Genomic DNA, 14,719 nt, shown 5'->3' with positions numbered 1-14,719 from the left:
TAATTGCGTTCCGTTTCGATAAGGCACTTTAAAAACAAAGTAGCCGCTATCGGGTCCTTCCGAGAAAAATGTTATTCCACGTCGATCCACGGGTCTGCGAAATATTTGGCCCCCTTTGAACGGGGCAGATTTTGTATGTAATTTTCTAGTTATCCACGCGGAAATGGGGGGACCGCCGCCGAAACGGCTTTGCGACGATTGTGTCGCTTGACCGGATACACTGCACATTGACCTCCTCTAACTTATTGCTTTACCTTATGACACTATCTGTCTTCATCGGGGTTTCGGCTTTTTTGCTCCCAAACTACAAACGAACGACGACTAACACTTTTTATTCGTTATAACATTTTTAAATTTATAATTAAAGTTATGTGATATTTACAAATAATGTGGACAATTTCTCACTCTTCGAATTAGCACATTCTAATTTTTGTAATTTGAATCTAATTACAAGTTATGATCCCTTTCAGATCGAAGTTCTGTTAATTAAAGAGTTTAAGGATAGATAATATTAAGAAATCGAAGAACGTGTAAAATGGTTCGTCTATTTGGAGGTGGTATGGAAGAGATCTGTAATGGTGTGCTAATCAGATCTATAGATTGGACATCACTGATTATGCAAGCGTCAATTTTCAAACAACAATTGTAAACTAAAAACAATTTTTGTTTTTTGTCAATCACGTTCGACCACACATTGCATAGATTAGAAGAGATTGAATGAATGAATTGCATGAAATCTTTCATTTAAAATTAGCAGCATATTCTATAGATCTATGCACCATGCGTGGATCACGCAACACAGATGTCTATTTATAACTAATTAGACATTTCAAGTTTGTTAATTAATGTGTAAAGGTAATCTAGTTTGCATATTTTTGCGAATGCATTAATTGTCTTATTATTATTATTATTATTATTTTATTCAAAATAGTAATAATAATAATTTATACACAATATAAAATTAACATATTACATGATTTTTCCTCTTCAAAAAAAAAAGAATTCAAGAAATAATTATAATTTATTTTTGTGATAACACCTTCCTATAAATTAAATGAAGGTACTTAATTTCCACTTATTAGTTCCGCACGTAGATGTATCAGACATTTTATTGATAATGACGAAATTAATGTGAGGTATTAGTCTTCATGTTGATTCGGAATTTCCGACTGGGTGTTATCTATTTTTTCATTGTTAGACAACTTTTTTAAAAAAAGAATAATTCCCACACTGCCGATTATACACACGCAACGTTACAATGGTTTGATCTTAGAAACAACGTGAACATTTTTGAAATGCCTTACGTAAAATGATCAATTAATAAAGCTGGGGCTGACACGAGATAAGAAATAATTAAGGATTTCAGTTATTTTTATTTACATTAGTTGCATAAAATTACGGAAGAAAAAGAGGGGTGACGGTTACTTATAAATGACCGATACTTAAAAATAGGTGGATGCATTTTCTTCAAAAAATGGTGAATGCGCGTTAACTTTTCAAATTGGCGAATGCGTCACTGTTCTTAAAAATGGTGAATGCACAGTTAAAAATTTACACGAATCTAATATTCGACACATTTTTAATTATGATTGTTCCATGCGGTTTTTAGTTTCAAACTAGTGTGAAAAGCGGCGGCAAAGAGAACGATTGCCGAACACATACCGGATGGATGGAGAGCGTGTCTGAGCCACATTAAATCAGTTCAACGAAAAGCTTTTTATCAAAAATACGCCCGTATATTAACATTTTCAATGGAAACGCGGCGAGACTCCGAAAATTAAACCTTTAATGTTCGCAGAATCTAATTCACACAGTCTGACTAATATAAATAGCAAAACTGTATTGATCTGCTGATAATTATAATTACGAAATCTATTGTTCAAGTTTAAATGTGGAAATCGATTTGATTATTAACTCTCAATTATTTTCAAGTGTTAATGATGTATTATTCTTTAGAATTATTTCTCTGTTAACTGAAATATGCAGTCTACATAGATAAACATATAAAATACATAAATATCCTTGTTTTAATAAAAAAAAATACTAATAATTTGTTCAGCAATTTTAATGAAATGACCTAATTTGGTTACATCACAATAAAAATTGTTCGACTTATAATAATAATGCAGTTTTTAATTAATTGTAATCGTTTGTATACCTTAATAAGTTGCATTTATTCTGAAAATTTCATTAAAATGTCTGTTTTTTGTGTTGTTTTTTCTTGTTTCCTTTTTAATTGCATACTTGTTGATTTTTCAGTATACAAAACTTTTTACTTTATGATCTTTCATTACCCTCTGGAAATTGATTATTTTTGGCTTATTAATTATTTTATCATTGGTCGAAACTACAACAAAAACTTTAGTTCAGAGTTACCAAGATCGAGAAAAACAAGAAGAAATGGTTAAGAATTTAGGGCTAAATAAGCCTATAGTTTCCTGTATTATAAAAAAAATTAAAAAGGAAACTAGCAACGTGGTAGTTACGAACAAATTTATTCAAAAAAAAATTCAAAGAAAATCGAAAACTGAAAAAACAATCAAATCTAATAGTTAACTGAAATCAAAGCTAACCTGAAAGAAATGGGACTTATTGAAATTAGTTCAAGGAGTGTGTGAAAGTGAGTAGTGGTATGGTAGTGGATATTCACTGTAGACGGAAGCGAGTAATTTTTACTAATAAGTCGAATTTATAAAAAAATACAATTATGTTAAACATCAGCCACAAAAATGAGGGCGGTTCATAGAAATATGTATGTACAGGGATATATTAAACAACAATTTACTTCCATGTATTGAAGAAATCAGGCTCTTAATATATATGTCAACATGAAAACCATAGCAAACACATATCCTAAGCTCTGACGATTTGGTTTATACAAATTAATTCAATATACACATTTTATAAGTTTAAATGAACTCTTGACAGCTATTCACGGATCTTGAAGGAATATGGTCTTGTCGTATTACAAAATACAAATATAAAATAAAAATAATTTATGATAAATTTTATAAAATATAAATATAGTAGTTTTTATAATACTGTATAAAACAACAATATTAAATTAACTATAATGATAATCATTAATGTAAATAAATTTTATTACCCAAATTATTCATTAATTTAATGAAAATTTTAAAATTGTTTTATAAATCATTATTGCATGATTGATTCTCCTTTTAAAGTAATTTTACATCCGGTGTATTGGTATTTCCCTTTTACGAAATCCCTTTGATATGTATATAATTGGGAATGTGTTATTTGTAGAGTTGGGAATAACGCGACTTACTTCAGCAACAGATTACTGAACTAACGATTGATTTCATTGAATAACCGACTAATCAGTCAACTGAAATCAATGGAATTTTTGATACGGGTCAATAAGGCTAGTGTTTGTTTGCATTAGTTTTATTAGTTATCAATAATCGACTAACGTCTAAAGACTAATTTGAATAGCTGAGTGTTCAGTCGACTGAAAATAATTGGATACCATTAATGTTAATTCAAGTTACTTTTCATATGATTGATCTCAATCGTTAATTGAACAGCCGGTTGGAATTGGTCGATTGAAAAAATTGCCATGTATCGTGACCTTGATAATACATACATTTTATCGATAGAAATTAAATTTGTAATACCTCAGAGTTTTCAAATAAAATGATAAAATGTTTATTGCTTGAAGAAGTGGTTTTAGTTTTCAGTTTCACAAATTGGTTTACCTATTGTGAATGATCTGCAGAAACAAGTCATGGTAGAAATATGTAAATCTTTTCAGTGGCAAATTGTTTCCGGAACAAAAGTTTTGTGTGTTCCGAACATACCATTTAAAATTAGATATGTTAAAACTTGTGTATTTTCCGGTTTAACGGCCAACCAGCCAGTTTTCAGCAGTATTGCGGTTTCGGCGTAACTATGCACTTCGAGGCAAAATTAAAACGAAAACCTAATTTCGATAACACTTATAACTGGTAATAATGGCTTAACTTGTGTTGTGTGCGCGGTATTGTTAATTGTATTAATTAACATCGGGAATATTAAAAGCACTACAAGTGCGAACAGTCTAATTACTAAGTATTTATTTCGTAAACAGTCACGTGCATTTCGAACATTATACGGTTAATACATTTACTAAATGAAATGTATGAACCGTATAATCGATCTTAGTGCTTTAATTTGTGAAATAATCATAGCTCCATAATTAACTTAGATTGCGGTAAATTATCAACATTTTTTCAGTTATGAAATTACATTTGTTTGGTCGGACAGGGCGAAATTAAAAAGTAAATAGTAATGGCTTACGGTCATACAGTTAACGTAATTATTTACTGTTAACCCTTCGGGACGCGTCGTGTAACACATGTAAATTAACGGCGATATGTAAAGCAAAATGAATATCATGTTCGCGTACAGTTGTAACATCACAAAAGATTTGTCGGATAATAGAATGAATATTAAAAAACAACGGAATTAACAAGGTAATTCTATCAATACATTCCATTGTGTATTTTGATCACTAGTCTGCGTTGTTTTGATGCGAAGCACACACATGTTTTTCCGGCTTTAACCAAATGAGTCACTTATTAATTTGTACATATGCTGCAATTTTATAATTTCCATGCAATTAAACAGTAGCTATTAAAAAATTTCTTGATGCGTTATCGGCTTTTAATAGTGGATTGCCTAATACAAAAGTAACATTTTAATAATTTCACTGCTCTATTGGATCTACAACAGTTTAAAAAAGTTATCAATGCAGATGGATAAGTACTTGATTTAGTTTATACAAATATATCGTCTAATGTGAACATTGAAGGTGACGAATTGCCATTATTAGGGGAGATTGGTTTCACCCTCATTTGAAGTTGAAAAAAACACCGCCCACTAGTGTTCCCTTTAGCAACCACAATTTATTTCTATAAAATGATTTTCTTGCAATTGATTGGACTTACTTTGCCAATTTTGATGACATTGAAGATTATATCACAGAATTTAGAATGCTTTATGGTATACTTGATTCATCTGTACAGACTTCTAACAGAGTATCTAGCTCTTCTTACCCACTATGGTTTACTGCACAAATTAAAGATTATTGAAATTGAAAAAACATTATAACTAACTACACTAATAATAACTAATAACTTTATGATTGAAGAATCCTACCAGTATTATCTTCGCCGCTCTGAGGCTGCATATGCCAAGTCTTTCTGGTATTTCATTCACAAAAAACAAGGCATTACTAGAATACCTCCAGTAATGAGGGATAATAGCGTTACAATTTGCTCACTAATTTGGTAGGGTGTATTTTTTAATTATCAATGTGTTCAGCTTAATGAAGTGAATGAGTCTGACGTACTAAGAGTATCGATAAGTTGTTGCCAACAAAACTGCTGAGGATGATCAGATTTTCGATTGCAAATTTACATTTTTGAAACTATTAAAAATAATTTTCAATTTGTCCCTGAAAACTAATACCTTCCCATATATACGGAATACTAGCAGAATTCCTTAGTATTCAAAAAAGGTGATAATAAATAATTTTATTTAAGTAAATTCTCTAAAATATTTAAGCAGGTGTTATATTCTATCATTTATCAAAGTGTTCATTATGAAATTTCTTCTAATCAGCACGGTTTTATGTATGACCTGATAAAAGTTTATCAATAGATCGTAAAAATCAGATTTACGTCATTTATACAGATTTAGATCTCACACTTACACTGCATCCTCTGGCTTACCGCAGGGGTCTAGCTTAGGACCCCTATTATTCGTTTTATTCATCAATGACTTGTATAAGCTATAGTATAAAGTCGACAGTATTGACGACGAAGTAAATTGGAGTATTGCAGTATTGTCTAGAATCCCATTTACATTTGTCTATTCAACAACGATACCTTAAGTACTGAAGCTTTCATAAAAACAATGTATACCCTGCTCGTAATATCACAATCTGTTACTGCAATAATATTCTATAGACTCTCTGCTAGTAAGAAGAGAAAACGTCAGCAAAGTTTTTGTCAATATATTACATGCCAAAATTGCTTGTTCTTATATATTATATTGTTCTATTAAAAAGCCCAGTTTTCCAAATGTGCATGCTAAAAATATTACGTATTTATTTGTTGTTGTGTCTATTTATTTATTTATTTAAACTATTTATTTAAAATTGACTCTTGAAATAGGATTTTAACGAAAGCTTTATAATGCTTTGAACGTACACCTGCAATAATCAGAAAAATATGCAAGTCCTGCATGTAAATCCCTTATTCCCGTTTCAGACAGTGCATTTGTCGTGATTTATGGTGCACGTTCTCGCTGAAAATTAGCCAGAGGCGATCCGACCGGGAAAGAATTTCAGGCGCCGCTAAATTCGAAATCTGTCCTTGTCTTTCTTTTCAATTTGTATTTTCGGTGTCAAACAAAGAACACCGGTTCATATTGTACGATTTGAATAATGGCCTTATATGTTCGGGATCTCCTTTTCCATTCATATAAACGATCAATTGCATAAAATCCGATTGTGTTTTGAATTCGCGCCCCCGAATGCAATTTTCTGATATTGCCCGTTTCACTTCGAATTTATTATATCGATGACAATGGCCGTAAGAATTAAATTGTAATTGTTATCTTTTTAATTATCGCCGATATTTTTCAACGCTATCGCTTAATGGGCGCTAACGCCCAAAGATACGGATTATTCAAACTGTTTTCAAAAGCCAGGCTTTAGTAGAAATGTACGCTGTAGGTTTTATTTGCACGGCAAATTTAAATGTGACATTACTTAAAAGTGGTGATCAATATTTCAATACACAAAACTTTTTTAACAACTTTGGTTGATGCAAGAATTATGTTGGTAAGAGTAAACGAGAACTCGTTCTTCGTTCTTGTCCATTACTTAATTCTCCATATGCTGTCCAATTAGAAATCTAATTAAAGGGATTTTATGGAAGGATAAAGGGGGATTTTTCCCTGAACTAGTTTCCAGTAAAAACAAAGAGAATAACGGTCCACGCATGTTATACATGTTACAGACACAAAATCGGACTGATTGGATTATTTGAATAAACCGTTTTCCTCTGTTTCAATCATATTTAGACCTCGTTAAGTGAGTATTAATAATTTTAACTAAATAATTAATTGGCAGATGATAGTGAGGTACAGAACTGCGTGGTTTAGTTAGAGTGCCGGTGACATATTTTATCTGGCTCCAACAGCCAACGAAAATAAAACGAGTGTCGTCGACAAGGAAGCTGGGAAATGATAAACAATAAATAAAACGTCATTCATATTGGGGCGTGAGGACAATTGTAAATGATCTCCGTATAGCTTTCAACCGAGAGTTATTACCTTGCCACATCCCCTTATTGCCCAAGTTGGTGTAAACCTCTGTTGCCAGTAAGTTTATTTAATGACGCGACATTAACATGTCGACAACTTTAAATCTATTAACACACTTAGTATCGTATATTACGCCATAAATTAAATTAACTCATTCAGGGATAAACAATTCTCTTATGACTATTAATCATTTTGATCCATTGTCGGCGGTTCATTCACGATATTTTGGGCAATATTGCCGCGTAATGATTTGTGGCCCAATAACCATCATCGTGAATAATTAAGTAATTGCCGTCGTCGCATCGGAACTTTTTTTTTTTAATCAACTATTCTTGTTGCAGGTTATTTCTGGCACATCACCGACATCCACTACGATGCTCGGTATAACTTTCACGGAGACGCCCGAAAAGGTAAATATTTTTTCCGACTACAAACTCCGAAAGTCGAAGCTTTTAATCCCACCCAATCGTAATTCCTGGACACGTATCATAAATATAAGTTATAAGACGAACCTCGTGCTAAGCTCGAGATTTCTATTAACTGAACTTTTAATAAGCCATTTCACACAACTGGCCAACAAATAATTTTAAAGTTCATTGAGCGCTGAAACTCACTCCGTGACATTTATGGATGAACGGTGGAGTGCTTCTAACATATTCGGAATATTATCCGAAGATTCCCAAATTTATGGCGTATAGGCAAAGTAATAATGCTTGTCCAGTTGGGAATATAAATTATATTAAAGCCATGCCTGCTTCACGGATTTTGATCAATCGCCTTTACCCTTTCTGAATTGATGAACTTCCGCAACACTAATTCACTAATGACCATCTTAATTTTGTTTAGTTACATCGTTCTTTGCTTGAATCGAAAGATATTTTTAGACAGAGAAGTTTTCCCAATTATTACTTTTTGTGAGGAAATACTTCTTGACTCAAGGCTCTTGAATGACATTACTGGGGTATAAAAATAAATTTTGTAACGAAAGACGAAAAATAAGAAATGCTTATCAAAGGGAACGTCAATCATTTTTGTCGTATGGAAGTAACTATTTTTAAAATCGTTTCATGTTTTTGTTTTAATCGAAATGGAACAACCCTTTTAGTAAAATAAAATGAAATAGAATTGTAGTACATTTAACCTCATAACTAAAGCGCATTTAAACTTTTCTGTCTAGACTAGATAAGGTTTCAAGACCTAATATTCACTTTATTAGTCTTATTCGAACGCCAATAAAACTTATTTATTATGCTGCTACACTACTAAAGGGTGTTTTCAAACTTAAAGTGAAACATGGGACGTTAAATGCTTAAATAGGAACGTAAAAATTTAATGTCAAAAACATTTTTTGATATATTTTAAGTTAATAGAATATTTTATAGAAAAATAATAATATTTATAGCAGTAATGAAATGATTCATAAAGATAAGAAATAAAGAAAGAAGGACAATAAAATTAAAATAAAATAAATTAAAAAATATATATACTGAATTACTTGAATTAAACAACTATTGTACAAACGGTCTTTATTTAACAGGCAATAACTTAGGGGACGAGATAAACAAGAAATTAAAATGTCTAAACGCTTAAAGACAATCTGCTGTAATTAACATTATAGATAATTTAATTTTATTGAAACGTATATTTTACGACTGTTATAAATTTTAGCCTCGAACCGCATTTACAGGTTTTAACCAATTAAGCTATTATCAAAAGGAAGGCAAGCTGGAAAATAAACTGAAAGACATTAAGCCGTTTTATAAACCCATAAACAACAAGCAGTGTACTAAATCACCCTTTGCAGTGATTATTAAGGGGAGGCAAATAGAGACTCTGTTAAATTCAAATGTAGCTTATTCGGGAGGTTTACTCAAATATCTCCTTGGAGCAAAAACTGATTTTGCGACGGTTATATTTGTCTGATATTTGAAGTTAATTAAAATTTATGGCGGCGTAATAAAATTTAGTGTAATGTTTGTTTTAGGACCTTAATATAAACCATCGGTTCTACCACATTCCCTAAAATTAAAACTATATATTTTAACGAACGTATTAAATTTCTAAGGAGTCCTGGTTTATCTGTTGAAATTACGAGCTATGGTCTTATTTTTCTCAAATTTATAAAACTTTATTTAGGTGCTAAGAAGTTATATTAATTCAGTTTTTCAACTAAATAATGTACAGTTTTAGGAATGAAAGTTTACACCTGGACGGAAACAAAACAACGATAAGTATGTATGTCAAGTAATGAAAAAATATAGTACGTGATGTTTGAACTAAGTTAACTGTTTCCGACAACAAACCATAGGTTCGAACACGAACAGTGGGATTGATATTTAATTAACATTCGCTCTTATTGGCACTTAATTCGCATTGTTTGTGCGACCGAGCTAGTTGAGATGCAAATCGTGTCGACGGCATCAGTCCACCGATTGTGCAATGTCTAATGTCATCCTCTTTGAGATCACCACACAGTTTACTTAACGGCCTGCAGCGGCAATAGTTAGTTGCCTTATTCCCTCGGGTCACCAGACCATTTTATGTTCTATTTGGGATTATGTTGGAAGTCCTTACGTTAGTTTTAAACTCTTAAGAGCCGCCGTGCTGAATTCATTTCAGCACAGACATTGTTGTAGAGCCGAGTTTATGGTCTATGGAGACGGTTTTATTATTCAAACTAAGGGGACATTAAAAATTTCTTCAGTCTGTTGGTCTTTGATTTCTTAGCGATCATTTTAAGAAACGTTGTCTGTTGTATTTGGCTTTGTTCTATTATTTACGATTATCGATTGGCGGTGGTTGTGGTAAATGTAACCATTGTTCTGTAAAATTGTGATCGGTTAACAAGAAAGTATTATAAATATTTAAAAAGTATTATAAATATTTATATCAGATCAACCAAAACTTACTCTCCAAAGTTAAAGTAGAACAATTCCGCTTCGAAAATATGAAAAATATATATGAAAAAATAAAAATCATCCAATTTAAAACATCCTGTACATAGTTATATATAATTTGTACGAAAATTAATTATTCATCTATTGTATGAGTATTTTTATTTATATGAGCAATTAATTATTAAATTAATATAAACCATAGTAGTTTTTAATAAATATATTTACATTATTATACAAAAACATAATTTATGATATTATTTCATTGGTTACTCAATTTTCACATTTTTTATTCATGTGCTGTAGAAAATAATTGAAAAATTAATATTATAAACGTGTATAATATTACATGAAAAAATAAAAGCAGGGATCAATACAACGTTGAAAGCCCCAAAGTCAGCTAACGTTTTCTGACATGCACTGAATAAAAAGCGATCAATAATTAATTTCTAGGTTATTTAGATATTCATTAGGGAAAGCTTAAACAAATACACGTAGGGTAATGTAATTTTCTAAAAAGTATATTTAAACTACGCTTAAATAAAGGATAAATCGAATATTATAATTTTAACCGAAAGCAGAATTCCAATAAATACAATTTTGTGAAAAGGCAATATATATTTAACAGGCAGAAGTTTAGCATTATTTCCAGCACTGAATGAAATTCAACAAAAATATTACCAGTTTTTTCTTTTACTTTTCTAATTAAATTGTACAATAATTATTACTGAATTGAAAGTAATTACGTAAAAGTAAAATGAATAAAACCATATTTATACATTTATTTTGGCGAATTTAAAAACAGGCACAACTTTCGTAACTGTAAATAGCGGAGTAACTAATTTAAAAATCAAATTACTTTTAGACAACTAACTTTTTTCCCACTACAATAATTAAGGTTTAATTTAAACTCAAACACAACAAAGGATTTATTAATTAAATTAATTGTCTTTATTTTCATGGTACGCAGTGTCCATTTATGTTTATATTAAGAATATTGCTATTGATATTGTATTATTGATTTTTCTTATATTTTTTATTAAACTGTTTTACTGGAACTTTTAAAAGGAAGTGATAATAATAAAAAAATAAATCCTGCTACCTCATAGTTTGCTCAAATAGAAATGGTAAATTTAATATCAAAAATGAGTTTACTTTGTTCTGCTTTCCATATTTTATAAATATTTTATACTTCAGTTACTAGTGACATTAACAAGATCATATGAATATAAAAACTTTGTATTAAAATTACTAGGTAGGTAGAATTAAAAAAAAATACATATCCTCAATTAATGATCAACTTATGGAATGGCTGAAAATTAGAATTATTCGTATTTTTCTGTTGAAATGAAAAGTATAATTTCATCTACTTTACAAATTTATCCAAAAGTAGTCGAAAAATTGTAGATATGTTGACTTATACTCAACAAATACGAAGGAAATAACATATTAAAGTAAGTATTTAAAGTATCCTAATTACGGATTTTAGTTTGAAAACTTTCCTCAACGTATAGATTTTGTGTTATACAATATATACATTATTTTAATTTTCTTCTAAATTTTTTATTATTTCAAATCCAAAATCCATAAAAAATTAAATGGCATTTACAGTAGATCTCAAGTAACTAGTCTAGTTCAAGTTTTTCGTATTTTTCTACTTTTTTATTTTCTAAAAACTAAATATTATTTCGATAAATTTAGCATAACTTAGTTTAGGAAGTATTTGTTACCTAAGGTTTTCGGATCTTACTATGTAATGGAGATAACAAAGCTGTTTTGGGATCAATGATATTGGATATATACTTCACGTTAGCTTCACCTGGAATGAGTTCTCTATAAGACCACAAAGACGCAGGAAACAATAATACTTAGTACATCCACCCTGAAGTCCTAGAAACAATCATATGACTTTTATTTTGAATTTAATTATTTTTGATAAAAAAATCATAACTGAAAAATCTTAGATATTAGAAAATTTTGACCATCATTTTCGGTCTTAGCGACCCAAAATTAACAGAAAAACCGCCTCATACATCACAGTCGCAAAATAAAGATATAAAAAAATAAGTCTTGAGGTATGTTACATTGTTCCCTCTGAAGCAGTTGAGCTAATTCTTGAAGGTTATTTGTGGGTTCCAGATTTCTTATGAATGTCTCAAAGATGTTCTATCGGATTTATATCGGGACTATTCGCTGGCCACTCCATAACCCCCAAATTATGCTCTTCAAAGACATTTTGAACAGCTCTGGCAGTGTGTCGTCTTGCAATATCTTGTTTTAAACTGAAATTTGCTCCATACTGATTCATGAAAGGAAACACTATAGGTTTAGATTATTGTAATGTATTGCCTGGCCATCAGGGATTCGTTTGCCAAGACGTCGATTTAAATATTAATACCTATTTCATTGTGACTAGTTTATCTTATAAATCTATGTTAAGTAATTAAATAATTTAATTATAAATATTTGTTTTAAAATAAAATCTTTAACGTTCAACCTACACATCGAAATATATTTAAAATTTCTTTAGCAGATAATGTTTCAAACTTTTCCTACTTTTAACCTTTTCCATCATTTTATTCTAAACGATTTTATCATTATCATTATAAAAAATATGTTAAATGTTCTCAGGGTAATCAAATAAATGAATTAAACGCATTAATTAGTTAGTAATAATGAGTTTTTCTATGTACGACCGTTGACCTCCATTATTTAGTACCCGGTACAAACATTTAGCTAAATGACTATCGAATGTTTTAATTGTATAGTTTTGCTAAATCATTAATTAATTTTGTCCCCGTGACAAGTAAACTAAAATAAACTAATTACACGTGCGGAAATTTCGTTCGAAACGAAATGACATCGCAACCGGTGTACACTTGTGTTTAAAAACCAGAAAACCACCAAATTGGATACGAGATTACAGGCCCAAAACGGGTACCGAACACCCCGACACACACACACCCATACACGTACGCTATTCCGAAATATTTAGTTTCATTATAAAATTACGGCCGACCGGTCGAAACGTAATTCATACTGCGGTGAATAATTTTCGTAATTCCGGCGAGTTATTTCTGCTTGTTTCGGCGCTTTTTCGGTCGCGCGCTCCCGGAATGCGAATGATCGAGGACGGAGCCGCAAATTTAACGGATTATGATTTTTTTTGTTTTGTGCCACAAAACACAGATGAGGCACGATAAGTTCTGATTTTGGAACTTAATTAATAAATCATATAATAAAAGAAAATTCCCTTAAATTTTACATGTTAAAAATTCCCGAATTGGAATTTATTACGAGGCTGTAATTCACAATAAATAATAAATTTACAGTTTGGATATAATCTGAAATGAGTCCGTATAAATCATGGGGCAAGGAAAGATTAGAAAGGTTATAAATTTTTTATTTCGTAAATAGTGTATTCCTTGGGGGTGAAGCCTCTTGCCGAGATAAGTTTAAATTCAATCAAAAGATACTAAAAGTTATCGGGGATCGTACGGCCTATTGGGGAATAAATATCTTAAAATTAAACTTTTATACAAACCCCAAAATGTTATTTGCTGGTTAAGTAAATAAAAACATTTAATTTGATGACAAGATAAATAAATATTCAGAGCCCTTCGATTTTGTGTTTAATTTAAATATTAATTATTAAAAGCTTGTTGTAATTTTAACTTTTCGATGTTGGAATTAATTAATTTTTTATTAAGTTAATTAATGTAAATTAACATAATGCTTTTAGCAAAATAAATATGCATTAAATTGAATTTTATTTTTAATTAAATGTTTTGCTGTGTTTCATATACGTAATAAACAATTATTAGGAAATCGTTAAATTTATAATCAAGATAAAACGTTTTAATTTAAAGCTGCAGCAAATAGAACATATTATTTATTTAAAACAGTAACAACATAGTTAAGTAAAGGACTTTCCAACAATTTGCTTAATAGGTATATGCGACTGATTGTTTACGTAATAATGCTGGTTAGCATTTAGGAAGCTAGTTCCGTGACATGGAAATTTAATAAACAAAAGTTGGCACAGGCAAAAGTTTAATATAAACTGATAAAGATTTTTCGTATAATGAATGTAAATTAGGGTACTAGAGTTTATGTATTTGCATAATTTTGATATTAAAGCAACTGGTACGTACAGCACAGATAATTATAGAAGATATTCCCTACTCAGAATTTCTACAATGTGCAATTTTTATTGTTATTGTTGCCACTCATACATTAACACTGTTTATCATGGCGCTTATAAATAACCGCAATTTATTTAATTTAACTGTCGGCAATTTGCAGGCACGCGGTTTTAATCACCATGTTCCTTTACATATCGCCATTAAAAATTCATGTTTAACAACAGGTGAAGCCGACATGACCTATTTATTAAAATTTAAATAAAAAATCGCTTGAAACTAAAACGCATTAATTCAAATCGCAATAAAATATAATTTAAAACAAAAATTGTTCCGATAAGCCAATGT

General features: G+C 30.4%; 1 protein-coding gene across 1 annotated transcript in view; it reads left to right on the top strand.

Moving 5' to 3' along the window:
- Positions 1-14,719, top strand: part of LOC109599987 (acid sphingomyelinase-like phosphodiesterase 3b) — a 181,262-nt gene that overhangs the window by 70,314 nt on the left and 96,229 nt on the right. The window contains exon 2 of the mRNA XM_049965430.1: positions 7,677-7,745. Coding sequence (XP_049821387.1) covers positions 7,677-7,745 — 69 coding nt within the window. The remainder of the gene's footprint in view (positions 1-7,676; positions 7,746-14,719) is intronic.

The sequence above is a fragment of the Aethina tumida genome, chromosome 3, assembly GCF_024364675.1.
Source record: "Aethina tumida isolate Nest 87 chromosome 3, icAetTumi1.1, whole genome shotgun sequence".
Lineage (NCBI taxonomy): Eukaryota > Metazoa > Arthropoda > Insecta > Coleoptera > Nitidulidae > Aethina > Aethina tumida.
Note: the sequence above shows the minus strand (reverse complement) of the source record. Positions and strands in the feature narration are given on the sequence as shown.